Raw genomic sequence first — 27,419 nt, forward strand, 5'->3', positions numbered from 1 at the left:
TGTTGCATCTAAAAGCATACTGTGGACAAACAGTCTTAACTACTGGCTGCAACATCAACAACTTTTTGTAACTGTTAAATAACTCAGACTGGAAAATGCCTCAGTAACATTTTTTCCAATTATTTCTGTCTTTAGTCTGTCTGTGAAGCTTACCCAATATCATTATTATACAAATGTTTAGTACAATGATTCTGGTAGTGGTGTGGGGTTGCACAATATACCTGTGGCAATTTAACTTTTAGTCTTTTGGATGCCTATTCCCACCCCCATACTGCAGTACATTGCAGCCTGTTTACTTACTTCAAAAAAGTAAACAGGAAGAGCTTGCCCTCTTCCAGGGAAATGTTAAACAAACAATTCTACAAAACTTGCTACAGAGTAAGTAATTTTCAAAATAGTTTTACCCTTGTGCTGCTGTGACACTGACTGTTTCATTAGAAGTCTGACGCCAGCATTGCTCACCATTACCACCCAAGAATCGTGTTTTTTCTGAAGACAAAACGTTTGAAAGCTGCAGTCTTGCCACCCCTAGAAGTAAATCTTTAGCGGTTTTATCCTTGTGCCACAATTCAACCAGCAGAGGTAATCTGAAACAAAAATAGTTTTAGTGTCAGGCATCAACACAAAAGAGGAAGCACTCCTATTCATATGGGAAAAGGACCTCATTCTCTAAAAGTAACTTCCCAAATCACTGATATTCACAACTGTCAAACAATGAGATGGATTTACTGGCTCTCACTCACAGAGGAATCTGACAGACTGACTTTCCTTCTCCATCACTTACTCCTTTGGTCAGATTATCATTCCTTTCTCCAATTACTAGAAAAATGCTGCAGTGAAAGCAATTGACTGAATAATCTTAATAGACCTAGGTCATCTTCATTTATAAATACCTATAAACAAATTTTAGTCACTGCCACTCAGACTACATCTCCTCCACCTCTTCTTTCAAAATACTACTACTTCAGTGAATCTTTATTCTGTATCTTAATCAGTGAAAGGTGGTGGGACTACTGGGAAAATTGTGACACAGCCCTCACCACTGTACTCTGCTTCCTAGGTACTTGCTCTGTTTTCAAAGATATTGGTTAGTCATTGTGTATTAAAAAGAAGAATAAAAAACTTATTTCGTTTGAAGTAATGCTTTGTTAAAACTATGCTATCAACCTTTAAATTAAGAACTTACAGAAACAACCCTTTGTTTCTGAAAACAATAATGCCTGTGTAAGTACTCAGGAGAACAGCAAGAATTTGAGAGTCCCTGACTCCAAATGTAATAATAGAGAAACTGGAAAATCAGCGTATTAAATATTTGCTGGCACTGACACTTGGATTCTTTACTAAATTCTCAAACTGATGATCTTTTTGAACTTGTGATTGCATTTATTAAAAAAAAGAAAAAGCATAATTAAGATAAAAAGAAGGTACGTTATCACCTGAAGAATGTATCTTGCAGCTGATGAGGTATAGTTGCAAAGTCAAACGCACAGTAGGACTGTGGAAGAAAGACTTCCATGTTCTTTCTGACTTCTACAGGTGGGCTTGTCATAATAGGGGCTGCACTGCCAAAAAATGGATACGAGTACCTAATAAAAACAATAACAAAAATAATCAAATTGAATCATAGAATGGTTTGAGTTGGAAGGGACCTTTACAGATAATCTAGTTCCCACCCTTCTGCCATGGGCAGGGACACATTCCACTAGACCAGGCTGCTCAAAGCCCCATCCAGCCCGAACACGGCCAGGGATGGGGTACCCACAGCTTCTCTGGGCAGCCTGTTCCAGTGCCTCACCACTCTTAGTGCAGAATGTCTTCTATCTAATTTAACCCTATATGCCCTTGCAAGAAGTCCCCCTCAGCTTTCTTGTAGGCCCCTTTTAGGTACTGGAAGCCTGCTGTAAGGTAGTAACTTAATAAATAGATACTTTTTTCTTACAACTTCCACAAGAACACCAGTTCAGACATTTTACTGAAGCACAATTTGTACTGAAGTTGCAAAATCTGCACAAATAAGTCCAAAACAACAGGATTTTCTTCTCAAATATTTGTTATTTACTTCAGCACTAATCCAACTTCATTTATTTTACTGTTATTTTGACAAAAAAGCTTCAATAACCTGTATGTTTACAATCACACAAATTGATCTTTTAAATAAATTCTGCAATTAAAGTGAGCAGAGAAATAGAAGAAACCTATTATATTCAGATATAGATTGCTACTTAAAAACACTTATAACTATATGACATGTCATAATCTATCACTAAGTATACATATATGCAGAGTCAGAACCATTTGAAAATTTCAGTCACATTTGAGGAATTTAGTTTTTAATTCCCACACTAAAGGGAATGTCAAATCATTTTACCATTATGATTTCTAATGTGGCCTGAAACTACTGTCCTGGCACAATTCAGTGTATGATAAACTACAAAGGGAAGGTCAAGTACCTCTTGAACTTTGTTTTGCTGAAGCTGATGATGCCAGCTGTCTGCTGAGTTACTAATAAAATAAATACTTCATCAAAAGTATAGAATTTTTTTAAGCAGCAGCATAACTGTTTGAAGCGCTTGTTTAGAACCGAATGAAATAATGCTTCCAATATACAGTGAAAATGCAATTTTTTTTACCCTGCAAATTTTCTTAGCATTTATGTTTGGATGTTTCTTCTTTTCAGCTTCTTGCCATATTCACCACTGACTAAAATTCAAAGTGCATGAAACAGCAAAACCTACTTCTTGTCACCGTTCTCAAACAAATCCATTTTTGGAATTTTATGTGAAAAAGCTTTCACAGAAGTCCACCCACTTTACACTGTATTCCACTTACCATTTAATAATAGACATAAAATATTATAATGATGCAATCTCTATTAGTTGTGTGTTAAAATATTCCACTCCTACAGCCCAACCTCACCTTTTCACCCTAGTTCAAACAAAGTTTAAACTCCAAGAATCATTAACACGAATAGACTTCCTGGTGACCAGCTGCAACTGTAATGAACTCAACTCTGTCAGAACAACAAATGCAAAGCAAATGCAGATGCACCTCCACAGCCATAAACATTCAACCCTCTCAGACCAAATCACCACTTAAAGATATGCTGTCATGTGCACCAAAAGGGCCCTAACAGAAACCAGAAGACAAACTATAAAAACTGCTGTGAATCGCTGAATTCCCATATACCATCAATTAAAAAAGTCCAACTCATGGAATACTTTTTTTAAACAAAAAGTCATCCTGTCTGGTTGTAACAAGTACTTACTTCTTATGATTTGACTGGTTGTTTCTGTGGAAGACTTGTTTTTGTAAACGTTGGCTGGCTGAACTACAAGAAATTATTCCACAGTTCCTGCTTCACTACAGGTGTAGCAACAAGACCAGAAACTTATTTTTCTTCTAAACTTTGAAGTACTTAACGAGCACCACAAGAAATGTGAGTGTAACAAGGTAATTCGATTAAAAAGCTTTTCTAATGTCAAGTTACATTTTTTAAACATTGATTTTCCATAACAAATTTAGGGATATTAAGAAGAAACTTAATGAAAAGCAAAGTTACTTGCTTAGGCTGGTAACACTTCAGTCTCTCCAAGTTCAGTCTGGTCTTTCATGCATTAGGAACATCAGACCATTTGCCAAAACCACCAGTGGCACTAGCTGTAGTTACTATTCAAAGCAACTAAAACAATCTTCATACCATCAACTTCTCTCAAAACAGGGAGCATTTAGCAAAGTACACCTGAAATTTATTCAAAAAGAGTTTAATACATATATTCCAACTCTTATCATTGACAGAAAACTGCAGTGACATGTTTTTGTAATAGAGATAACAATTTAATTGGAAGGAACTGTTGACAGGTGTTCATTAGAGGCTTACATCTAATTAACTACACACTAGTCACTTTGCTTAAGCATTCAATATTAAATCACACCTGCTGGCTAATAAGGGCCTATATGCATATATATCCACATTCTTATAAACAAGGTGTTAAACATGATACTGTCAAGTCTCCTTTAAGAGAAGATTTTAAGTTTGGCAGTTCATTCCATGTTTCTTGCAGATATTTTTGAATGAGTGTTTTTTATATTTTTTTTCTTAGGGGGCAGTTGTTTGCTTCATTTTTTTAAGGCTGTTCATTCCACCAAGACAAAATTAAGAAACTCTGTTCTACGGAAAATTTGCATGACAACCTAAACAGAAAAAGACTGATCTCCTATCTTTTCTCCAGCAAAAAGGCAGGAGCACCTTAATCAAACCACCTGTCACTCAGCCTGAATGACATTTTTCTAACCTAATCTTCATTCAGCAACGAAGCATTTGCTTTCTTGCAATACTACACTGCAGAAGCTCATAAAGCATCTTTGATTCCCCTGAGGTTAAACATAACATGTACCTGGTTGGCAAATCAGTTACAGGAGATTAGCATTAAGTTTTCCCTTTCAGTTAACTGAATTTCAAACATTAAGCTATATTGCCTTTACTCTGCGTAACTAAAGTGGCTGGGAAGTTTTAGTAAGCCACAAAGCATTTCCTGAAGGCCCAAAACACTGCAGCTTTATCAATTAGAAGATACCTGTCAGGTTTAAAATATTTATGAACACTGCAGTTTGGCAAAGTGAGCAATGACATGTCTAAGGCAGCACTGCAGCAGCTCTCTGCTAAGTCCTCAGGTCCTACAAATGCATCACAATGCCATGGGAAGGTGATGTTCTTACGCAACCTAGTGCCCATTTTGCTGTTAAAGACACAAATGCAGGACAAGGTCACTTTTCCACATTCTTCTCACCACTCTATTTTAACCCAGAAACCATCCTGATTGCCATCAGCTGAATAAAACAAATTGCAAATAAATTCTTTAACATGTACTAGGACAACAGCAGTGATAAGAACCATAAACACCTTCCTTCCTCAAGGCCTTTCTCCCTCATGAGCCTCAGAAAATCCTGAATAATCAGAAATAGATTTTTAAAGTTTTAAAGTTTTTAAGTTAAGGTTTAGAGATAGCATAAGGGAAGCATCTAAAAACGCATAACTTGGTTGTATGTATGACAACACAGAGGTCATGAAGATGCATGAGGAGAGCAAGAGCTAAGAGTACTGTCATTAACTGACTTCCAACCTGGATGTTTCAAGTGCAACCCCACTGAGCAAGTGCCCAGACAGCACAGAGAGAATGCAAACAACTTTTGCACCCTTTTAACATGGCCATATAATCCTTCATTAAAGATTGGCAGCAAAACATGAGGTATCAGTTGGTGGTATCTGTACTGGCTTTTTGGGTTGGGATCCCCATGTCAGGTACTCCCAAATCCATTTCAACAGAAATGATGATATATTGATCACTGTGCAAACTTCTGACAAATCAAGCAGTACATAGCTTGTTAGACACAACCAGAACAGGAAGGAGAGCTACTAGACTGCAGTGACCTAATGCCTTAAATGCACAAAGGACAGCAGATGCAGAGCAAATGGGAATACATCTGAAGCTGCTGCTGCTTCCAGAGGAGGTTGGAAATCTGCTAGGTTATCTTGCTGAAGATCTAAGTAGGAATCAAGAATCTACAAGTCCCTGCAAGGAGGCTGTAGCTAGGTGGGTGTCAGTCTCTTCTACCAAGTAAGAACTGACTAGACAAGAGGAAACAGCCTTGAGTTGCACCAGGGGAGGTTTAGGTTGGATATTAGGAAAAATTTCTCCACCGAAATGGTTGTCAAGCATTGGAACAGGCTGCCCAGGGCAGTGGCTGAATCACCATGCCTGGAGGTATTGAAGACTTGCAAGTGTGGTGCTTAGGAACACAGTTTAGTGGTGGACTTGGCAGTGTTAAGGTTACAGTTGGACTCTTATCTTGAAAGTTTTTTCAGCCTAAATGATTCTATGATCTGTGATGCCTGTATCTATAAAATCATGCTCCTAAACTCTAAGAAAAAACCTAAAATGAAACAACTTGATATAAGAAAGCTCTCTCTTCACTGGCAATGTTAAAAACCAAACCCACAACCTCCCATACAGATACTGGTTTCAATATCCTTTTAATTGGTCTGACACCTTTTTAGTTCTTACTCCTCCAACTTAGCATTCACCTCCCAACTAATAGCTGCTTAGTATCCAAAAAGTGCTCCATACTCTCATGTTGACATCAGTAATAAACTAATCTCTAAGCAATTCCTCCAAACTAGCACTGGCAGTTTTGCTTCAGGCACAAAACTCACGTATCCAAGACAGCTTGTCTTTTTTGTAACTCCAGGAATTTATGTAACAAAAGATGCTTCTTCTCCCTGCTAAGCTCTACTTCTTGTACACAGAGACTATCAAAAAATGCTGATAATACCTCTCAGAATGATAACACATCAACTACATCAATTCCTCACTTTAAGACTAGTATGTGCTTTCTTTAGATTCACTGTCACACACAAGCCAGGTGATCTGTCTCTTACTAAAATGCTACAAGGACTTCTTGGTGGCGACATGGAAAGCTACAGAAATCACTCCTTTGATCAGCTGGAAAGGCAGCCAGAAAGTAAAAGAGGCAACGAATCCTCCTTTTCCTTTAAGGACTGAAAAATTATTTTTATTGTCTGAGCACAGGTATTCAAAAGAAAGTTAACACAACTCAAAGTGCAGGTGAAATATTACATACTATCTTTAATACTCAGAAGTCTAGTGATATGCCAGATAAACATTCTGAAGTATTTTGCTACTGAAAATCAGCTATGTAAAAGGCATCAGGCAGCATACTGCCACCAATCATTCAGATTATGAAGGCCTTGTATTAAAAAGACAGATACTGTTATTACGAAGAACAAAAAAAATTGTACCTTAAAATGCAATTTATTGGAAAACCAACTTCCAGACCACGTATACTTCGTAAGTCTATTGAAAAGCAAAAATGGTGAGAGGCTGCTGGAATGACAATTTTCTGTGCTGACACAGGCTCAGAACTGGATGTACCCACAGGGTTGGGTTGAGATGCAGCTACAGGACCATTAGCAGCTGAAAAGATAGAAGAGAATTTGTGTGCATTTTTAATAATCTGTTCTGCCCAAAATAATATGTTAAAGATAGGTCTCACATTTTAAATGCAAGAAACAGATAGGTTTCTTCCCCAAGAAATTTAAATTCCTTGTAACTTAAGCTAGTACTATGAAAAAAAGCCACTCTATTTCTAAGTTACATCAGAACTGTGATATACGTAAAATCTTCTTATGATTCTGTAATATTATTCATTTTTTTATTAATCTTCAAAGTTATGGAAGTCTATCTCACTGAAGAAAAGTTCAGACTGAGATCCAAGGTATTAAATTGTTCAGAAGGATGTCACAAGACTACAGCTTCAACAGTTTATATCAATATATATCACTCAATCTAACAGATACATTGAGGGCATGCAGAAGACGTGGGCTACAAAAAAAAATCCCTGGTAGTAACTTAGTTTGCTTTGAATTAGCTAATGCCTTTAGTAGAGGACTGAAAAAAAACAGAGCAGCAGGTCACTTCAGTGATCATGTAAGGCAGCATCAACTATTGGTCCCAAGCTGAGGTTTAACTATTGAAAAACTAAAATGCTCTAGTTATGTCAGTAAAGCATATCTGCTCACACCCTTTGATCAGAACCCACCTACTGCAACATTCATTTTTTATTTTAGCAAGCAGAAAGTACAGTGAGAATGCCTGTCCAGTTGCATACAGGCTTCTCAAGTCCTTACACGGGGACCCAATACTGCCTTCAAAGAGTATAAGGTCAAAATACAAGTTTTACAAACAGGGTCTCCAAAAATGTTTTAAGAAAATAAAGCAGAGAAAGAGGTAAAGAAACTGTCAGAGAACTCAACTGCCTTTTGTGTTAGTTGTTCTGATCCTCTTTCTTCATAATTACCTAAAACGTTTCCATTTCTCTCATTTTTAAAGAAACACATCATTGCTAGCATTGACTTAATCTATTTTCTGCTTGTTTTGAGTGTTTTGTTTGCATTAACAGAAAAAATACAAAAAATAAAAGTTCAATACTACTTCAGCATCAGCTAGTAAGCGTAACATAGGAATAAAATCATTATTAGTGATTCAGATAAAATGTCACTAAATTGCTTGGTGCAATGAAATTGCTGAATAGAAGCTTAAGGCCACAGACAAGAGAACAAAAATTGTGTACAGGCTACTGTTAAAATTCACTTCAGTTCATATTATATTCATATTTCATTCAGTGTACTGAATTTGATAAATTTTGCCTTACTGGAATTTTGGACATGTGACAAAGGTGACTTTGCTCTGCTCTGTGATGTAAAAACTGGAAGCTCTTCAGTATGCTGTTTGTTAACCTCTTGTGAGGACTCACCCACCGGCCCTGAAAGACAGATGTGATATGTTTTGTGTCTTACCAAAAGAGAGTTATAAAATTATTACTATTAAAAAACCCATAGATTTCTTAACCACAGATTCAAACTAGCTGCTGGATTCACAATACTTTTTCTTGCTAAGTTCCATAAAAAACGACTTAATCCTTGCTTAAATAAATCAGTTAGGATTAAAGGCAAATTTGGCTGAATTAGCAGACAAATCCTGAGAGCACATTCTAGGACAAAGATTTTCCTCTACAGAACTGGGTCTTTAGGACCAATGTCAACAAAACAGTAATACAACTATCATAAGAAAAATCATTATTGGGCTTTATTCATTTATTATCTCTTAATATTATGCATGTTCAGTAATGTTTAGCAAACTAACATTCTTTCTTATGAGCTTTACCCTATCCTTATAGTATTTCTTCCTCTCTCATCTCTGTTCCTCTTCAACTTCTCCCCAAACCAGCCCTCAAATCAAAAACAAGGTAAGTCTTAGAAAGCTATGTGGGCTACCAAGTCCCTATAAAAAGATAATGCAAAACCAAACAAAAAACCCAGCTGCTTCATTTTGTCCGGGAATCTGTACAGTACAAACACTTGTTTTCTCAATTGATTATTCACATAGTAAATTCCTTAGAAATCTTAAGAACCCCACATTTCCCCTGCCTTTCTATTTAATCAATATGAACATTAGGATCATTTCATCTCCTCATTGAGTAAGTCAGTTTCTCTATGGGTGTCATACTGAACCTTCCCACTCTCAAAATTCAGAGAATTCCAAACATTTCTGGTATTATTTTACAAGCTGATGACCATCCACATGACTTGTAACCTACACACCACCAAATCCCCATTCTTGCTCTTCCAAGTGTTTTCAACAACCATGTTCAAATTACAGCATTTATTCTCCTCTTGTACTTGTTTTTAAGTAATTATTATTTGCCTTATCATTGCAAATTAATAGCATGTGATCCAAGACCACACTTGACAACTGGGGAAGAAAAGATTATATACCACATACCCTGCTTCTTTAGTATTGGGCCTTTTTCACACTTAAGACTTTCCACTTCACTTTCTGTTGCTTCATCTTCTGTTGAAGAGGGGTCAGCCTGAGGCACAACATTCTGGGATCTCTGCTGCAGGACCTCCGTTTTTCCACTAACAGGTGAAAGAACCTTCTCCTGTAGTTGTTTCGGTTCAGTTGGAGCATTTAAGGGCATCAAAGGCTGAATGAAGCAATATAGTTTTCTTATTGATCACAGCTTGCACTGAAAAATTCTGTCTACAACGTTTTTATAGTTTGAGATTTTTTTTACTGACATAGAAAAATGAAGCAGTGAAAGGTTTATTCATATAAGGCAACTTAATCTTTCAGGCTTTAATTTACATACTGAAGAGATAAATACAACTTAGAAACACCATTTTTTTTTTTTTTAACATGAAATTGCACAACTGTGTCTAAACCAAAAACAAACAAGTAAGCTATACCTGGGCTAGCTCCCTTTGCAAAGTTACTGATACTCCAACAGCTGGAGCCATATCCAAAGGCAACTGTGGCAGTTTCTGTTTAGCTCTATTTGGTGGGACAAGGACAAATGCTCCTTCTATTGCCACAGGGTGTTGATCAATCTCCACATTTCCTTTCTTCAGCAGTCCAGACAGAGGTATTTCAGTGCTTCCAAGAGACTGGTCCCCACAGCAAAGATGGATCTGCACACATACAAGAGCACTATGAAGTAACTGGCATGTGCCTTTCCACTTGAACTGTCTGTTCACCCTCTACTAAAGGTGGCATAAATACAACAGATAAGTGATCATCCCTAGTGTAGTCCCTGTTTGAGAAGTGTTTTGTGCTGTATAGGAACAGCTATAAGATTTTAGTATTAAGCAGGTAGGATTAGTCCCATGCTAGCACATAGCCGATCACTGCACTGTCCTTCTGAGGACTTGTCAGATCATCCGTTCTGGAGGACAAATTCAATAGCCTGTGGCTTCTAAACACAGCACAGATTCTTGTCCTTAATGTACAAGCATATATACTGCAAGGTAAAGAAAAAAGTTATTTGCAAGCTCAACCTCTGTGTGTATGTTTAGACACCTCTTAAACAGCAAGGATTTTTGGAATTAAGTAATTGTGTTCTTAATTTTGACAAAGTTTGTCTCAAACTTTGACTCAACTCTTCCTTCTTTCCACAGCTTAATATTTATATACCTAAGTAAAAGATGGATCTTAAAAAACACACACTAAAGGAATTTTTTTCCTCAGTGAAAGTTACTCTTCAAAGCTTACATACCAATTTGCTCTTTCCCAAGTAAGGGCCACTCTCAGCTCTGTTTTAGCAGATCACAACACTGTACTCTGATCCTTAATATTACTACATTTAGTGAAGGCTCTACTACTAAAAGGTGTCAGCTGCCAATACACACCCCCAGGTGTGTGTATATGTATGTACATATACACACATACAATATGTACATACACACAACCCACCCTAGTCTGGCAGCTAGCACCTTTTACAACTTTAAATACAAGTCTTTATTTTCAGAAAAAAATATGTTGAATATTAAGGATCATAATACAGTGCTCTAATCCTATATTCAAAATTTTAAGAAGCTGAGAAGTCAGAGAAAGAAAACTGTAAATAGAGATGTGGCTCTGACCTCACAACAACTCTTGTTCAAACAGGCATTCTTTAATACAATCAAAACACATGTAATTCAATGTATGTATATATATGTGCTATATTAAATCCTTTGTTTCAAGACCATAGACTAAGAAAAAATTCCAAACATCAATGCATTTTTCTCCAAAAACTGTAATTAGTAAAATAGTGCAAGCTGAGACAAAAACCAGATGAAACAATTTAAGATTTTGACAGAAAGATTCTTAAACTAACCTGGATAACAAAAGTAGAATGGTTTGAACAAGCTCAAAGAAAAGGATCCAGACCCAAGACTACCTCATATAACACTGTCTCATTTACCAGCTATGTTACTAAAAACCCTATACTACTCTCAACTAAATAGTCTTGTTTTGTAATGAGTTAAGTGTGAGCCAGACAGACTGCCATAAATGCTTTCAATACTACCCAATATTTAGAATCATGGAATCATTTAGGTTGGAAAAGACCCTTTAGATCAGAGTCCAACTGTGAATTTAGCACTACTCCACCACTAAACCATGTCCCCCATCTAAAGACATAGCTAAAGATAAGCTATATCCCTTAACAGCCCAAATATGGCTGTACTGTATTTAAAAATACTATCTGGCTAAGGAGCAGGAAAAAGCCAGACCTCCCTTATTATTCATGAAGAGTGTGGTAGACAGTGATTTTAGAACTTAAGCAAGAGTGATGTGAGCAGCTGGTGTGGGTGAGGTTATCACAGGTAGGTTTGTGGGTTGCAGATGGTCTGATTGCAGCGCAGCTCCTAGAACTCAGAGCTCTTGAGAATGCTGCATTAGCTTTTTGGAAATGTCATGTAACCTAACTTACTATAGGGAGCATACTAAAACTACTGCCACTCCATCTGAGCTGGGAAACTGGCTGCTAGGGTTTCCTTTATACCAGCAAGAGAATCAATTTGTATTGACTCAAAACCACTGTAAAACAATCTGGTTTTGGAAAGAGAAATGTTTTCTGTTTTCAGCCTGAGCCATATTCCATTTTTTTAATTTTCATTACTTATTTTCATTCACATTTGAGAAGAAACTTCTTACCTGCAATTTTGACTGTGCACCAAGGTAAACTTGAAGGACATCAGCTGTACTACGTATTCGAACCGAAGCTCTTTCTGGCTCAAAGTTTGGATTAATTAAGTCAGTGAAAGGTTCATTTGTGACATCATTTCCCAGTAACGAGTAGTAGAAAAAAAACACAGGCTGTTGTTCAGGAAGCTTCACAGTACTAGGAACTAACTGAAAATGATGCAGAAAAGAATATCTTTTCACATACTGTACAGTTACAGTAATCCTTAAGCATTACCTTGGGAATTAAAGAGCTTAAATTTATCTCAAACTACTGAGCAGATGACCTAAATCCTAGCTTGCAGTACACACATAAAATAAACAGAAAAAACTCTTACATTAGTACTCAAACAGAATGAAACAAACATGCAAGCATACCAGTAACTTGCTAAATGACCCATTTTGAATTACCTTTAAGATTTATCAGCACCAAGGGCTCTAACTGACATTATATATTCAATAGCGTCAAGCACTGCACAAGTACTCAGAAATAAGCAGCCTCTCCACAAAGTATTTCTAGTGTAAATAAGCAATGTAGATTAGATACTGAGTTATATAATAAATTATGTGATTTAATAGAAGACTGGAACAGCCAGAAACAGCTACTTCATCCTGTAGTCACTGCAACTGTTGAGTTCGATGCCTAAAAAGGCACAAGCTACCCCAGACTGTTCACAGTAAGCTTACTTCACAAGGCCCTTGAATTGACATGGAAAATTATTTTCTCTGACAAAAAACATAAAACAATCCTGGGGAGAGTTTATCATAAACTATGAGTTATAGATCAGTTAAAGTCACACTGGCTTTGAGTCATGACTTTCACAGTAAATCAGGCATACCCGTATTTTTTAAATCAGTTTATCAGTGTAGTACCGTATAAACACAGAAGCTGAGGTCTAAAGCTGAAATTATCACATTAGCACGGCACTTCATCCAAGCTTTTAAGTCCTTCCCTTAGGCAACCTATAAACTCTACTGTTTCATATACCCTATGGATCAGAAAAGTATTTTGTCTTGTTTGAACTTCAGCACATGGGCACCACATTGAAGACTAATATAACGCATACACAAACTTTTAATACTATATTGTAATAAAAATGTATGCATTTCATAAAAGTGCATAATTTAAAGTAAACGCAATTTTAGTGCTCCAAAGAACTCTGATCTTTCATCTAATTTGACATGTAAGCACTACAGACAGTTTTAAAATTCAAATTAATGTATATTAATTCAACATGGGACAAGGATATTTATTGCAAGAAACTTAAGACAATAACAAAATCTTAACTAGAAATAAGGCACTGGAGGGCAAAAATACAAACATAGGATAGTACTTCTTAACGACTACACATAGCAAGGAAACAAACCTGTTCCAACTGTGTGGCAAACACAATGGTTACAGACAAGACAAAGTAGTCTCTGCAATACTCTGCTGGTCCAATTTGATGATAGCCCTCTTCTTCATTCAAGACAGGTACAATACTTTTAGGGTCTAGTCCAGAAAGAAGGGCAGGTGCTAATAGAGAAGAAAGTTAAGAACTTGTGATCTTATTTATTGCTGCAGGAATCATATAATTGTACAATAATTAAAGGTAAAACTACATGTGGAGAGAAAAATCACAAATAAAGATCTCAATGCTTGGTTCCAAAGCATTTTAACACAAAAAAGTCCCTAAGTATACTCAGGTATAGCTAAAAATAAATAATCTGATATTAATTCCTATTCTGTGGGCACAGATGTTATTTTGAACACTATGCTATAGAATGCTAGTGCATATTTTTAATTATAGTTACAATATGTAACATTAGAGTGACTGGAACTTTATTTCATTAGGTTAGAGTCTACCATGTTGTTTCTTTACCCATTAAAGGAAATGCAAGACAGTAACCGCATATGACACCCATTCAACTGCTGAAAGTATGTCATCTCATTCCACAGACCTTTGGAATGTTTAAAGATTTTTCATCTGAAGTCTTCAATGCATTAAGCACTAAGTTCTGGTTTACTAGTTTCTACTCTATAGCATCAGTAATTCAATGCATTTCAACCAAATAGGAACAATCACACAGCACTTTTGGTTGTGAACAAAAAAAGCTCTATTTCAAACACTGGAAACTTTAAACCACTTAGGGTTCATACATTTGGTTCTGGAGGTTTTGGGGGTTTGGGGGGTTTTTTGTTTACTGACCTAAAAGGAAAACATCTCCTTAACTATCTGACTAGACCAGAACTGGGTAGTCTAGATTAGTCATACCCAGTGCTTGGAACATCAACTTTAAACCTGTGAAACTCTAAACGTTTGTCTCCCTCCATGCCTAAATATAGTATCAACTAATCTTGAGATGACAGAAGAAAGGGAAAAGCTATAAAACTTGTTTGTATCAGTATTTCCACAGAAAGCATAAAGTGGAAGACAGTCCTCGGTGAAAGCAGAAGGGACTTCTTGTATTTTTTGTGAGTGCCTTGAGGGGTAGGAAAGCTTGCAGACAGTTCCTTGCCTCCTTTACAAATTTTACAGCATGCAAAATTCCCTGTGCTTTGTCATAAACCTGAAAGGACAGAGTAAGCTAAGTGATTACACTGGGACTTCAATATTGCCTTAACCACTCTTGCCATGCAGCCAAGTCATTGAAGTCTGGGCCAGAAACCTTGTAAAACACTACTACTGACCACTTTGTTTTTACAAAACCACAGCCACAGATCATGATAAGCAGATGATGTATTTAGAATTAGGAAAAAGTTACCCTCAGAGCAAGAACATGAGTAAGATAAGTATGAGAAAATCCACTAGCTGCAACAGAGGCTCAGTTTTTGAAGATTAAGTAGACAGGCTTTTGGGTGGGGATGAGGGGAGAAGTAAATCTGTTGTTTTAGTTGGGTTTTTGTTTTTTAATCAAGCTGCTAAGGGTTTGGGTTTGATGTTTGGTAGAGTTTGTTCTGTGGTTTTTTTTTTTTTAATTACTAACTTCCATTAAAGAATCCCTAATTAAAAAAATTTCTATAAAACACAGCAAAGACACCTACTGGCATTAACATTTGAGTTCTAATAGATTTTTTACACACTTCACTAATTACTTGAGAGGAATGTATAAGGGAATCCAGAAATGGAATGAGTTCCAACAGTTAAAGCAGATGTTACCACAAAAACTTATCAACAGAACACGACCCAAGTACTATATTAGATTAAAAATGCATCAGAAAAGAGAAGCCTACCCAACAAGTGAAATGCTGTATTCTTTTATAACTCCGAGCCCAAACTACTGAAATTGCATTCTGTAAAGAAACTCCTTTCAATACAGAACTTCCTAAATCCCTGAAATATGAGTAAAATGCCCATAGGAGTCAACTACGAATCCGCAGTTCCAATTTTAAAGATCAGTTGGTTTCCAACCCTGTCCACCTGGAAGTCAGTTACCACAGTAAAATGCTCTTGCTAAGTTATTATCACAAGGTCTTTAGCTGTAAAGGATTTGCATCTGTAATACTACAAAACTAAAATTCTTTGGAGACTTCAAAGACCACATTTGCAACAAGTGATATGTTCATCTGGCACAAGAACATTGTTGGTTCAAAGTGAGAGAAATTCTTACTGTGTTACTTACCCTTCCCTTCTCTAGGGGGTGCCTCCTTCGCTTTAAAACCATGGATCAGTGCTTTTGAATCAGTCTCCAACATGACACCTACTTGTATTTCAGACTTAAATTTTGTGTACTTGTTATTAAGTAGAGGATACCATTTTGGTGCCTATATAAATAAAAATAATAAAACCCAAACACATTTTAAAACCAGGAAGACAACATTGTTACAGAAAAATTAAGACTCATTCTAGCATTTCTACTTCATTATCTATAGAAAAATAACTTTGTTTTTATTTCAAAAAATTTGGCCTATTTTAAGTACACTGTTATACTAAAAGGATTTTACAGAATGATTCCTGGAAGACTAGCTGAACATTCTCTTTTCCACAGGTTCATACAGTAAATGAGTTAGCAAGAAAAATATGCCATAAATCTTTTCAAGCTCTCAAGTGAAAGAGCACAGGCAAATTATATGGATCACAAATCCTTAAGAAGTGTGATGTCAAAAGAAGACACCAGGGTCCTGTTGTGACCCATATCAGAGTTCACAGAATCACAGAATGGTCAGGGTCAGAAAAGACTTCTTGAGATCATCTAGTACAACCCACTACTAAAGCAAGTTCACCTACAGCAGGCTGCCCATAATCACAGCCAAGTGGGTTTTGAATGTCTCCAGAGGAGATGCCACATCTCTGGGCAGCCTGTTCCAGTGCTCTGTCACCCTCAGGGTCTTCCTCATATTCAGATGGACCCTCCTGAGCTGCAGATTGTGCCCATTGCCCCTTGTCCTGTCACTGGGCGCCACTGAAAAGAGCCTGGACTCATCCTCTTGACACTCACCCTTAAGATATTTGTAGACATTGGTAAGATGCCCTCTCCCATCTTCTCTTCTCCAGGTAAAACAAACTCAGCTCTTTTGGCCTTTCCTCACAAAGGAGATGTCCCTCTGCTGGACCATCTCCATTAGTTCCATCTCTCTTGAACTGGGGAACACAGAACTGGAGACACTCCAGATGTGGCCTCACCAGGGCAGAGTAGAAGGGGAGGATCACCTCCCTCAACCTGCTGGCCATGGTCTTCCTAATGCCCCCCAGGATCCTGTTGGCCTTCCAGGCCACCAGGGCACACTACTGGCCCATGGGCACCTTGCTGCCCACCAGCACCCCCAGCCTGTGCTGGTGCCTGGGGCTGTCCCTCCCCAGGGGCAGGACCCTGCACTTGCCTATGCTGAACTCCATGAGGTCCCTCTCCACCCAGCTCTCCTGTCCAGGTCTCCCTGAATGGCAGCGCAGCCTCTGGTGCATCAGCCACTCCTCCGGGTTCTGTGTCATCAGCAGCTTGCTGAGGGTGCGCTCTGTCCCCTCATCCAGGTCACTGATGAATGAGTTGAACAGGACTGGACCCAGAACTGACCCCTGGGGAACACCACGAGCTACAGGCCCCCAGCCAGGCTCTGTGCTGCTGGTCACAGCCCCCTGAGCTCTGTCATTCAGCCAGTTCTCAATCCGCCGCCCTGTCCACTCACCCAACCCACACTGTCGGAGCTTACCTGTGAGGGTGTACTGAGGGAGACACTGTCAAAGCCTTGCTGAGGTCAAGGCAGACAGCATCCACCGCTCTCCCCTCATCTACCCAGCCAGCCATTCCATCACAGAAGGCTGTCACGTTGGTCAGGCATGATTTCCCCTTGGTGAGTCCATGTTGACTACTCCTGATAACCCTCTTTTCCTCCCCATGCTTTGATATGACCCCCAGGATGAGCTGTTCCGTCACCTTTCCAGGGATGGAGGTGAGGCAGACCAGATCGCAGTTTCCTGGGAACTCCTTCCTGCCCTTTTTGAAGGCTGGAGTTATACTGGCTTTCCTCCAGTCCTCAGGCACTTCTCCTGCCCTCCATGACCTTTCAAAGGTGATGGAGAGTGGCTCAACAGTAACATCTGCCAGCTCCCTCAGCACTCATCCCATCAGGGCCTGTGGATCTGTGGGTGTCAGGTTTGCTTAAGTGATCTCTAACGTGATCCCCCTCAGCCAGGGGAAAGTCCACCTTTCTCCAGACTTCCTCTCTTGCCTCCAAGGTCTGGGATTCCTGGGGGCTGGCCTTGGTGGTAAAGACTGAAGCAAAGAGGCCATTCAGTAACTCTGCCTTCTCTGCGTCCTCTGTCACCAGGGCACCCACTTCATTTAGCAGCAGGTCCCCATTTTCCATAGTCATCCTTCTCCTGCTTATGTACTTGACAAAGCCCTTCTTGTCCTTGACCTCCCTCACAAGATTTAATTCCAAACAGGCCTCATTTTTGTTTTGACCAAGCATAACATAGAATTTTGATTAAATTCATATAAAAAATTATATTACATTTATGCTGTGTTAAGGGGCTAGAACTTCTGATCACCTAACACATCCTCCACAGAGGCTGATTAAAAAACCCTTAAGACTTGATTGGATTATGAAGACTCAATTCAATTGCTCAAAATCAATTGCTTTGATAATTTTTTTCAGGCAATTAAATCACGGAATTGCTTAAAAGTGTTTTAATTCTCAAATTCAGAAGTGCAAGATTAATACAAAAGTATTCTCATTTGTCCATGTTCTTATACAGAGTCAAGACATCACTAAGAAAAATAAGCATGTGATCAGCTAGGAGCCATACTTGAAAATTTTGCCTGTGCCTTAATTCAAATCCTACTATCTTCAACAGTAGTGTTGTCAAAATAACTTTCTAAAGCTTTATAATCCATAACATACCTGTTTCTTTTCCTGCACAGCCCTTAAATCAAGTACTATATAGCCTATATTCTCTTTAGCTGATGATACAGGATCCAATGCAAAACACTGGAGTTTAATAGGTGTTCGCTGCAGCCTGAAAGAACAGCTCAGTTGAAATCCAAAATGTAAAATTTATCTCTGCAATTAGTTCACAAAAATAATTTGTAAGTTTCAAGCATATCAATGATACAAAGTTTGTTACATAACTAGTTTTAGTAGGTCAGAAACAGAGTTTTTAATTGAAGGTCTAAAAAAATCATCATTTTGCGAGAGAAACAGGTGGATTAATGTTGCAAGAGGAGTGTACGTGAGTCTCACAGAGCCTCAAGTGCTATTAAAAAGATGTTACTGACAAATTCAGTCTCATCCACATACAAGAAATAAGAACTGCACCTCACATGAAACGGGAATGTCACTTGTGAAGGTATCTTATAAACAGTACTTATGCAAAAGATTTTTGGGTAAAGCACCTATCACCACTTGGACGCATAGGCAAGGTGTCTAGCATAAGGTATGTTGAGACATTTTTCTCTCATCAAGCATGAAAGAAAATACAGCCTTTTTAACATGTTTGAAAATAGATAAAATACAATAATAAATCAAAACCAAATGACAGTTATTGAAGCCTTACTCAATTTCTGAGGTCTGCTATTTGACATTTTCAAAAACACTTTACATAGACTTTTCAGGCTTGAAGTTAATTCTGTGTCACAGTATACATAAAAAAGCTTGAACTATAGCATTATTCATTTGCTGTGAGTTCTTTGGTTTCTTTCACTAGTGTAAAAACACTTTAGAATTTTTAAACATCACCTATCTTGCCACATGCTAGTTCTGTTTCTTACGGCAACATTATGGTAAATCAGTTCACAAGTAAAAAACAGTTTCTAAAAAAAAAATATTCAGATGACAGCAACACAAAAATTGTATTTCAGTACCTCTGAAGACAAGAGAGTCAAATACTATCTCCAAACTAGACTTAACTTTCTAGTGTTACCTGTGCTGATGAAGCGCTTTCCTATCAAGTTCCCAAGCCAATTCTGTAGCAAACTCTGGCTGATCGGTATGCTTTATGGGATCAGTAGCCAACTGTTCACCATCAAATTTTGCTTCAACTATAAGCATGTGCTTGGGTCGTTTTGGAAAATAGCGCCCTGTAAAAAAGAGTAATTGCCACTTGCCATCACTAAAAAATGAAGTGGGAGCTCAGATTTATGCCACAAACCAATTACATAAAAATACATTTCTCATATCATCTTCTCGGTGCTTATTCTAAAGCTATGTTCTTCATATATAATAAAAAAGCCTTACTATTATGCAGAAATAAGAAAGAAGATCATAACATGACACAGACTATTTGTGAAGTATCCAGAAATATCAAGATATTAAGTAACAAAGACAGAAGAGAAGACAGAAAGAAACCAGGAAACTATTATAATACTGAGAAACCTATGAATCAGAATAGATCAAATGAACAGGTGAGACAGAGACAGAACATTTTGCCTCCACTTGAGATTTTATCACCTTCCCACACCAAAGCAGGAAATCACAATTTAATGAAAGCAGTGAAAGATGTTTTTCCAACTACTTACAGAAAAATCAGTACTAGATTAGAAGAATGCCTAAAACTGTACAGGATTTGTCCTGGGTTCAGCATCATCCCATATTCTGATTAATAGTTTAAATGACAAAATGAAGTCAACACTTAAAGCTTACGTATGCCACATTGTGTGTGTAGCTACACGCATGTCAGAGGACAGGATCTTATTTTAAAGCTACCTTGGCAAACTACATAAATGGCCAGAGTGACAATAGGAATCACTTGACAAAGAGAAAGACTTCAGAAAAAAACCCAACCACAACCAAAAAACCCCAACCCGAACCAGGAAAGCTAACCACACAACATCGCCACACTCACACACTAATTACACCTCAGTAAGTGTAACCTGTAGAAATAATAAAAAAGAATACTTACTAGCTAGGTATTTAAGTTAACACTAAAAAAAAAGCTTGCAGTAGATTGCCAATAGGGGATAAAACCACCAGGATACTACCTTTTAAAAAAAGAAGGAGAGGCAGCCACATGAAACTATCCTGATCATCATCGTTAAGACACCGGCTGGGCTCCAACATTTTGGTCCAAATCTTTCTTCAAGGGTGGCACAGCTGAAAGGGCTCCACGGCCATCCAGGGAGAGCTGGGCCTCCACGGCCCGTACGGAGGGGCTAGAGAGAGGACTAACAGGGTGCGGGGCTCTCTGCCTACATACAAACTCGATACAGAGGGAGCAGCGGCAAACGATTCCTTGCACCCGCTGGGAATACCAGCGATATGGGGTTTAAACAACAGCACAGGCTACGCGAGTTCTGCCACGCAAAAAATATTTTTTCTTCAGGAAAGGAAGGATACATTCACGATTCACTTTTAAGTACCGTTTTGGGCGAACACCTCCAGAAACAAACCGGCGGTAGCCTGGCCAGGCTTTAAGGTATGTACGCCCACAGATTCATTAATACAACCAATTTGCTAAGCGCAGCTTGGCTTATGCCGCTCACGCCATCAGAGACACTCGCCTCTTCCCCCCAGAGGCAGCGATCACCCCTCACTTTCCGTCCGGGACGGAGACGACGGCCAGCAGCCGGGAGCCCGCGACCCCTCCCACCCCCCCGCTTACCTTCCAGGACGGAGACGACGATGAGCAGCCGGTCGGCAGCTCTGGAGACCATCTCCCCGCTGCACCTGGGGGCTGCGGGAGCCGGGAAGCACGGTCGTTCCAGAGGAAGAGGAGAGAACGGAACGGGAACAGCACCAGCCCTACCGCCACACACCGCCCTTTTACCGCCTCCAAGCCTTTAAACGCCAACGCCCGCCCGTCGCCGCGCTTCCGCCTGGTAACGGCGGCCCCGCCCCGGCGCGGTGCGACACTTCCGGCGCGGGCTGCCGCGGCACGGCCGCCGCCCCGCCCCCCGCCCCGCCCCGTCCCGCCCCGTCCCCGCGGGCTCTGGCAGCCCGCCGCCGTCCGCAGCCGCGGTGGGGTCCGCTGGGGCCGTGGCTGCCCCCGGGGCTGCGGGTGGGGCGCGGCAGCTGCCTGTCTGCCGGTCGGAAGTGGGGTGTGGAGGCCCGGCAGCTGCGGTGCTCGCTGCACCGGGCCCCTGGCGCGCGCGGGTCACCGGCGGTGCCCCAGCACGGGCGGCGCGAGAGAGAGTGGCCGGCAACCTCGTACGCGCAGGTGAAGATACAGACATGGCACCGGCGCTGCTGCCCGCGCCTGCCGCTGCCAGCTGGCAAACACCAGCTACTTCAGGGACATCCCGTTCATCGGAACTGCGAAGCGCCGTTGGTGCTGCCCCGCCGCGGCGGGCCGCAGGGCAGGGCCGCGCAGGGCGAGTCCGGCTCCAGCAGTACCCAGCACGGCCGGCTTGTGTAACTTTGTATGAATTAATAATCGGTTAAGCAATAATACCAGGAATTAATGTCCCCCAACATCCCAAATGACAAGTATGCCTTAACTGCATGTCTTCCTCGAGTGACAGTCTTCCCAGCGGGCTTCTTCCATTTTTAATTACTTTTGCTTTATTATGCATTGCTTACTTGAATAAAGACTTGTCATTTTTCTCATCAGTCCTTTTTTGAATAAACAGTCTCAAGTTCTAGAGTTCTCTGTTAGTCACGTTTTCCATTACTTTATTAATGTCCGTTGCCCTTCTATGAACTCTGCATTACCCTTCACCCTTCTTCATTGGCAGCGTCTGTAGGTGGATAGACTAAAGGGAGTGCTGCCCTAGTGTTTTATACAACAGATTTACTATGTATTTTCCTGCATGTTCTCTGTTTTTGGTAGGAAAACAATCCCTTCTTGTAACTGTAACTTGCTCCTGGATTTGCTTTTTAACCATTTAGCAAGCTGAACTGGTTCAGAGCAAGGTCTGACAAATGCCAGAGCCAGCACAAAAGAGTGAGAGCATATGGCCGGCAGCACTGGTGTGTGGGTGTTTGTATCTACACGTGGCAGAGCACCTGAGGTCTCCCATTTTGGCAACAGCAAGCCATTAAATTGGATATCCTCTCCCAGCCCTAGCCTGGCTTTTATTGTTACCTTGCAGGTATTAGCTGTGCCAAGAGCCTCATCACCATTAACCTTTTCCAGTAAAGATTTTAAAGAAAAAAAAACCAAAACCAAACACCAAATATGGGGACACACACACATTAGGAAGACATTAGGACCTCCTTAGTCTTACCAGCTTCATTAGTTTTGTAGTACACCAAGTCTTTCTCTAATCTTCCTATCATCACAAAAGACTGTTCTCTTACTATGCTTTCATAGTCTTGCCTAGTTGTATCTCACCTTGTGCATTTGCCTGCCCAGGTGCCAGGCTGCAGGGTGTCCCCTACCTTTATGCCAGTACAGGACAGCAGCAGTGAGCACAACTGTGGAGGTGCACTCAGGTAGAGGAACTCCTCTGCTTAGTGACAAAGCTCACAGAGGAGGTCAGTAAGGAGAAGAGTATGAGGGAGTGCAAGAGAGAGTGAGTGGCTACTGGAACCACACCCTGTCTTCCCTGGGACAGATGCAATAGGCAGACAGGATACATGACATGGTGCATTCCCTATCTCTTCATCCAGCAGGACATGGTGACTTAAGGCATAGGTGCAACGGCGACAAGTTCCTGCATAGCACAACATCTTCTCTGTGACTACCTCACTTTCCCAGGTGCCCTTGCATAATAGGTGCACATATGGAACCTGCTGTGGAAGTGGAAATGAACAATGACAAGGACAGTGGTTCATCTAGGTCAGAGGTGTTGCCAAGGTTAAGTCAGCCTATGCCCTCTGTTAAAACTGCTTCCATAAAGATAAAGAGATGGGTCTTTGTCATAGGACACCCTCTTCTGAGGGGAACAGAAGGTCCAATATGCTGACTGGACCTGCTTGTTAGAGAAGTCTGCTGCCTCCCTGGGGCCCAGATTAAAGATGTGATGAGGAAACTTCCTCATCACATAAGGCTGAGGTACAACCCTCAGATTGTTATCCATTACTGCTTTTTCATACAAGCAGCAATGAAGTTGCATAAGAAGTCTAAGGGCAGTCAAAAAAGACTTCAGCGTTGTGGGACAACCAGTTAAGGGATCAGGAGCACAAAGTGTACCCTTTCTATCCTTCCAGTTGCAGGGAGTGGTGAAGGAAGAAACAGGAAGGCCTAGCAGATCAATACATGACTCTAAAGAATGGTGTCACTGGCAGAATTTTGGGGGTTTTGGTCATGTGTCAGCCCACATGAAACCAGGCCTGCTGGTGACAGATGGGTTATGCCTGTCTTAAAGGGGGGAAAGGATCTTTGTATGGGAGTTAGCAGGGCTCATTGAAAGAGTTTTAAATTAGATTTGAAGGGGGTGAAAGTGAAAAAACAGGCTTGCTAGAGATAAACCTAGGGGCGGCATGCCAATGTTTGACGGAAAGTGTGCTAGGGAGGTCTATCTCACACAACTGGAGTGATGGTTATAAACTCAGAAGGGATAGGCAAGGAAGGAGAGGCAGTAAGGTAGCCCTATATGTTAGGGAGTGTTTTGACTGTCTAGAGCTTGACAATGGTGATGAGAGGGTCAAGTGTTTATGGGTAAGTGCCAGGGGAAAGGCCAATAAGGCAGGTATCATGGTAGGAGTCTGTTATAGACCACCCAACCAGGATGAAAAGGCAGACAAAATATTCTATAAGCAGCTGGGAGAAGTCTCACAAGCTGTAGCCTTTGCTCTTGTGGGGAACTTGAGCTTACCAGATGTCTGCTGGGAATACAATACAGCAGAGAGGAAACAGTCTAGGAGGTTCCTGTAGTACATGGAAGATAACTACCTGACACAGCTGGTGAGTGAGCCAGCTAGGAAAGGCACACCACTGGACCTGCTGTTTGTGAAAAGAGAAGGACTTGGGGTGATGTGATCGTTGGAGGCTGTCTCAGACACAGTGATCATGAAATGACAGTGTTTTCAATTTTTGGAGGAGTAAGAAGTGGGGTCAACAGAATCACTACCCTGGACTTCCAGAGGGCTGACTTTGGCCTGTTGAGGAGCCTGGTTGACAGAGTCCCTTGGGAGGCAGTCCTGAAGGGCAAAGGGGACCAGTAAGGCTGGACATTCCTCAAGAAGGAAATCGTAAAGGTGCAGGAGCAGGCTATCCCCACATGCTGAAAGATGAGCTGTCAGGGAAGAACAGCAACCTGGCTGAACAGAGAGCTTTGGCTGGAAGTGAGGAAAAAAAAGAGAGTTTATGACCTTGGGAAGAAGGGGCAGGCATCTCAGGAGGACTACAAGGATGTCATGAGTTTTTTCAGGGAGAAAATTAGAAGGGCCAAAGCCCAACTGAAACTTAATCTGGCTACTGCCATAAAAAGACAATAAAAAATGTTGCTATGAATATGTTAACAACAAATGGAGAGCAACAGAGGCTCTCCATACCTGGTTGGATGTTGGGGGAAGCATAGTGACAAAGGCTGAGGAAAAGAGTGAGGTACTTAATGCCACCTTTGCCTCAGTCTTTAATAGTAAGGACCAGCTGTTCTTGGGGTACCTGTCCCCCTGAGCTGGAAAGACAGGGACAGGGAACAGAATGGAGCCCCCACAATCCAAGGGGAAATGGATAGTGACCTACTACAGCACTTAGACATACAGAAGTCTATGGGGCAGGATGGGATCCACCCAAGGGTACTGAGGCAGCTGGCTGAAGTGCTCACTGAGCCACTTTCAGTCATTTATCTGCAGCCCTGGTTATATCGGGGAGGTCCCAGTTGGCTGGGCAAACATGATGCCCATCTACAAGATGTCCTGCTGGGAAGATCCAGGGACCTACAGCCCTGTTGGTCTGACCCTGGTGCCAGGGAAGGTTATGGAGCAGATCATTCTGGGTGCCATCACACAGCACGTACAGGACAACCAGGGCATCAGGCCCAGCCAGCAGGGGTTTGTGAAAGGCAGGTCCTGCTTGACTAACCTGCTGCTGTCCTGCTGTGACAAGGTGAGCGGCTCAGTGCATGAGGGAAGGGCTGTGGATGTTGTCTGCCTGGACTTCAGTTGAGCCTTTGACACAGTTTCCCACCACATTCTCCTGGAGAAGCTGGCTGCCCATGGATGGGCGCACTCCTCGCTGAGTAAAAAACTGGCTGGATGGCTGGACCCGAAGAGTGGTGGGGAATGGGGTTACATCCAGTTGGCAGCTGGTCACAGGTGGTGTTCCCCAGGGCTCAGTGTTGGGGCCTGTTCTGTTTAATGTCTTTATTGATGATCTGGAAAAGGGGATCAAGTGCACCCTCATGAAATTTGCAGATGGCACCAGGCTGGGGGCAAGTGTTGACCTGCCTGAGGGCAGGAGGCTCTGCAGGGGGACCTGGGCAGGCTGGAGCGATGGGCCCAGGCCAGTTGTGTGAGGTTCAGCAGGGCTCAGTGCCGGGTCCTGCCCTTGGGTCACACCAGCCCCACGCAGCGCTGCAGGCTGGGGCAGAGCGGCTGGAAAGGGCCTGGTGGGAAAGGGCCTGGGGGTGCTGGGTGACGGCCGGCTGGGCAGGAGCCAGCAGTGTGCCCAGGGGGCCCAGGCGGCCAGCAGCGTCCTGGCCGGTGTCCCCAGCAGTGTGGCCAGCAGGACCAGGGCAGTGACCGTCCCCCTGCCCTGGGCACTGCTGAGGCCGCCCCTCGAACCCTGTGTTCAGGTCTGGGCCCCTCACTGCAAGGGGGACGTAGAGGGGCTGGAGCGTGTCCAGAGACGGGCAGCGGGGCTGGGGAAGGGGCTGGGGCACAGGGCTGATGAGGAGCGGCTGAGGGAACCAGGGTCCTTTAGCCTGGAGAAAAGGAGGCCGAGGGGTGACCTTATCGCTCCCTACAGCTCCCTGCAAAGAGGCTGTAGCAAGGTGGCTGTCCTCCCAAGTAACAAGTGACAGGACAAGAGGAAATGGCCTGAGGTTTAGATGGGATATTAGGAAGAACTTCTTCACTGGCTGCCTAGGGAAGGGGTTGAATCACCATGCCTACAGGTATTAAAAAGACTTGCACTTAGGGACATGGTTTAGTGGTGTACTTGTAGTATTAGGTTTATGTTTGGACTTTATGATCTTAAAGGCCTTTTCCAATCTAAATTATTCTATAGTTCTTTGATTCTAATACTGTCTTCTATTTTTGTCTGCTTCTCATACTCCCCCTTAATAGTGTAAATAGTGGAAGAGCTAATTTAGTTAGAACAATTCTTCCCATTCCTTGCACTGGATTACTTGACCTGTACATTCTTAAGAAGTTTCTTCTAGGACCTACAAACTGTCCTAAACCACTTTTCTAATAAATATGTTTCCCAAAGAAATCTTACTCATTTTTCCTTTCAGTTCAGTAAAATCTTCTTTCCTGAAATTTGTTATGCCTTTTTCAGAAGGTGTTTTTTGACCCCAAACAGACAACCTAATGACTCTCAGACTTCAATAAACAGATTAGAGTTGGAAGGACATCTAAACAGAACGGTGCAAAGGCAATGATTATATTAATAAGATTTTACATATTATTGCCATGCAGTACACTCCTTTTAAATAATTTGTGAGGTGTTTTTTAATCTATCTCAAAAATATACACTTAAAACCTCCAGGATATAACAGTCAAAAAATCATCACTAATAACTATTGAAGTTTCATTCATAAAACAGCTTGTGTTTCAATTGCAGTCAGGTTGTATAACATTATATGAAAGTCAATGTGTTTTTCCATTTTCTGAGTTTGTTTGTTGCACATTAGGCAAATTAATGTCATTATTTAGCTACTGAATTAGAAATCTAGCAGTTTCAAGATTTGTTTGTGAATTTATAATCCAATTTCTGTGAAGTAGAGTTTGTCTAGTATCTTGTGTTTCATTACTATCTTCACTTATCACACATCTCTAAGGAAACTATATAACTAGAATTATGTATATACAAATGATAAGGTAGCTTATAAAAGCAAATCAAGTAGTGAGTATTAGGTACGATATTTAGG

General features: G+C 41.0%; 1 protein-coding gene across 2 annotated transcripts in view; it reads right to left on the reverse strand.

The window, feature by feature from the left end:
- The window catches only part of CEP120 (centrosomal protein 120), a 32,222-nt gene extending 10,902 nt beyond the window's left edge, over positions 1-21,320 (reverse strand). The window contains exons 1-12 of one of the 2 annotated variants that reach the window (XM_037374248.1): positions 20,481-21,032; positions 19,424-19,580; positions 18,406-18,520; positions 15,687-15,828; positions 13,451-13,599; positions 12,057-12,254; positions 9,827-10,048; positions 9,360-9,564; positions 8,230-8,340; positions 6,818-6,992; positions 1,437-1,586; positions 405-587 (exon numbers count right to left, since the gene is read on the reverse strand). In XM_037374248.1, the coding sequence (XP_037230145.1) occupies positions 405-587; positions 1,437-1,586; positions 6,818-6,992; positions 8,230-8,340; positions 9,360-9,564; positions 9,827-10,048; positions 12,057-12,254; positions 13,451-13,599; positions 15,687-15,828; positions 18,406-18,520; positions 19,424-19,580; positions 20,481-20,559 (1,886 nt within the window). In that variant the 5' untranslated portion in view covers positions 20,560-21,032. Of the gene's footprint in view, positions 1-404; positions 588-1,436; positions 1,587-6,817; positions 6,993-8,229; positions 8,341-9,359; positions 9,565-9,826; positions 10,049-12,056; positions 12,255-13,450; positions 13,600-15,686; positions 15,829-18,405; positions 18,521-19,423; positions 19,581-20,480; positions 21,033-21,100 lie in introns of those variants that run through there. The other variant, XM_037374249.1, reaches the window with a different exon arrangement.
- Between the last annotated feature and the right edge of the window lie 6,099 nt (positions 21,321-27,419).

This window comes from Falco rusticolus, chromosome Z (assembly GCF_015220075.1).
Source record: "Falco rusticolus isolate bFalRus1 chromosome Z, bFalRus1.pri, whole genome shotgun sequence".
NCBI lineage: Eukaryota > Metazoa > Chordata > Aves > Falconiformes > Falconidae > Falco > Falco rusticolus.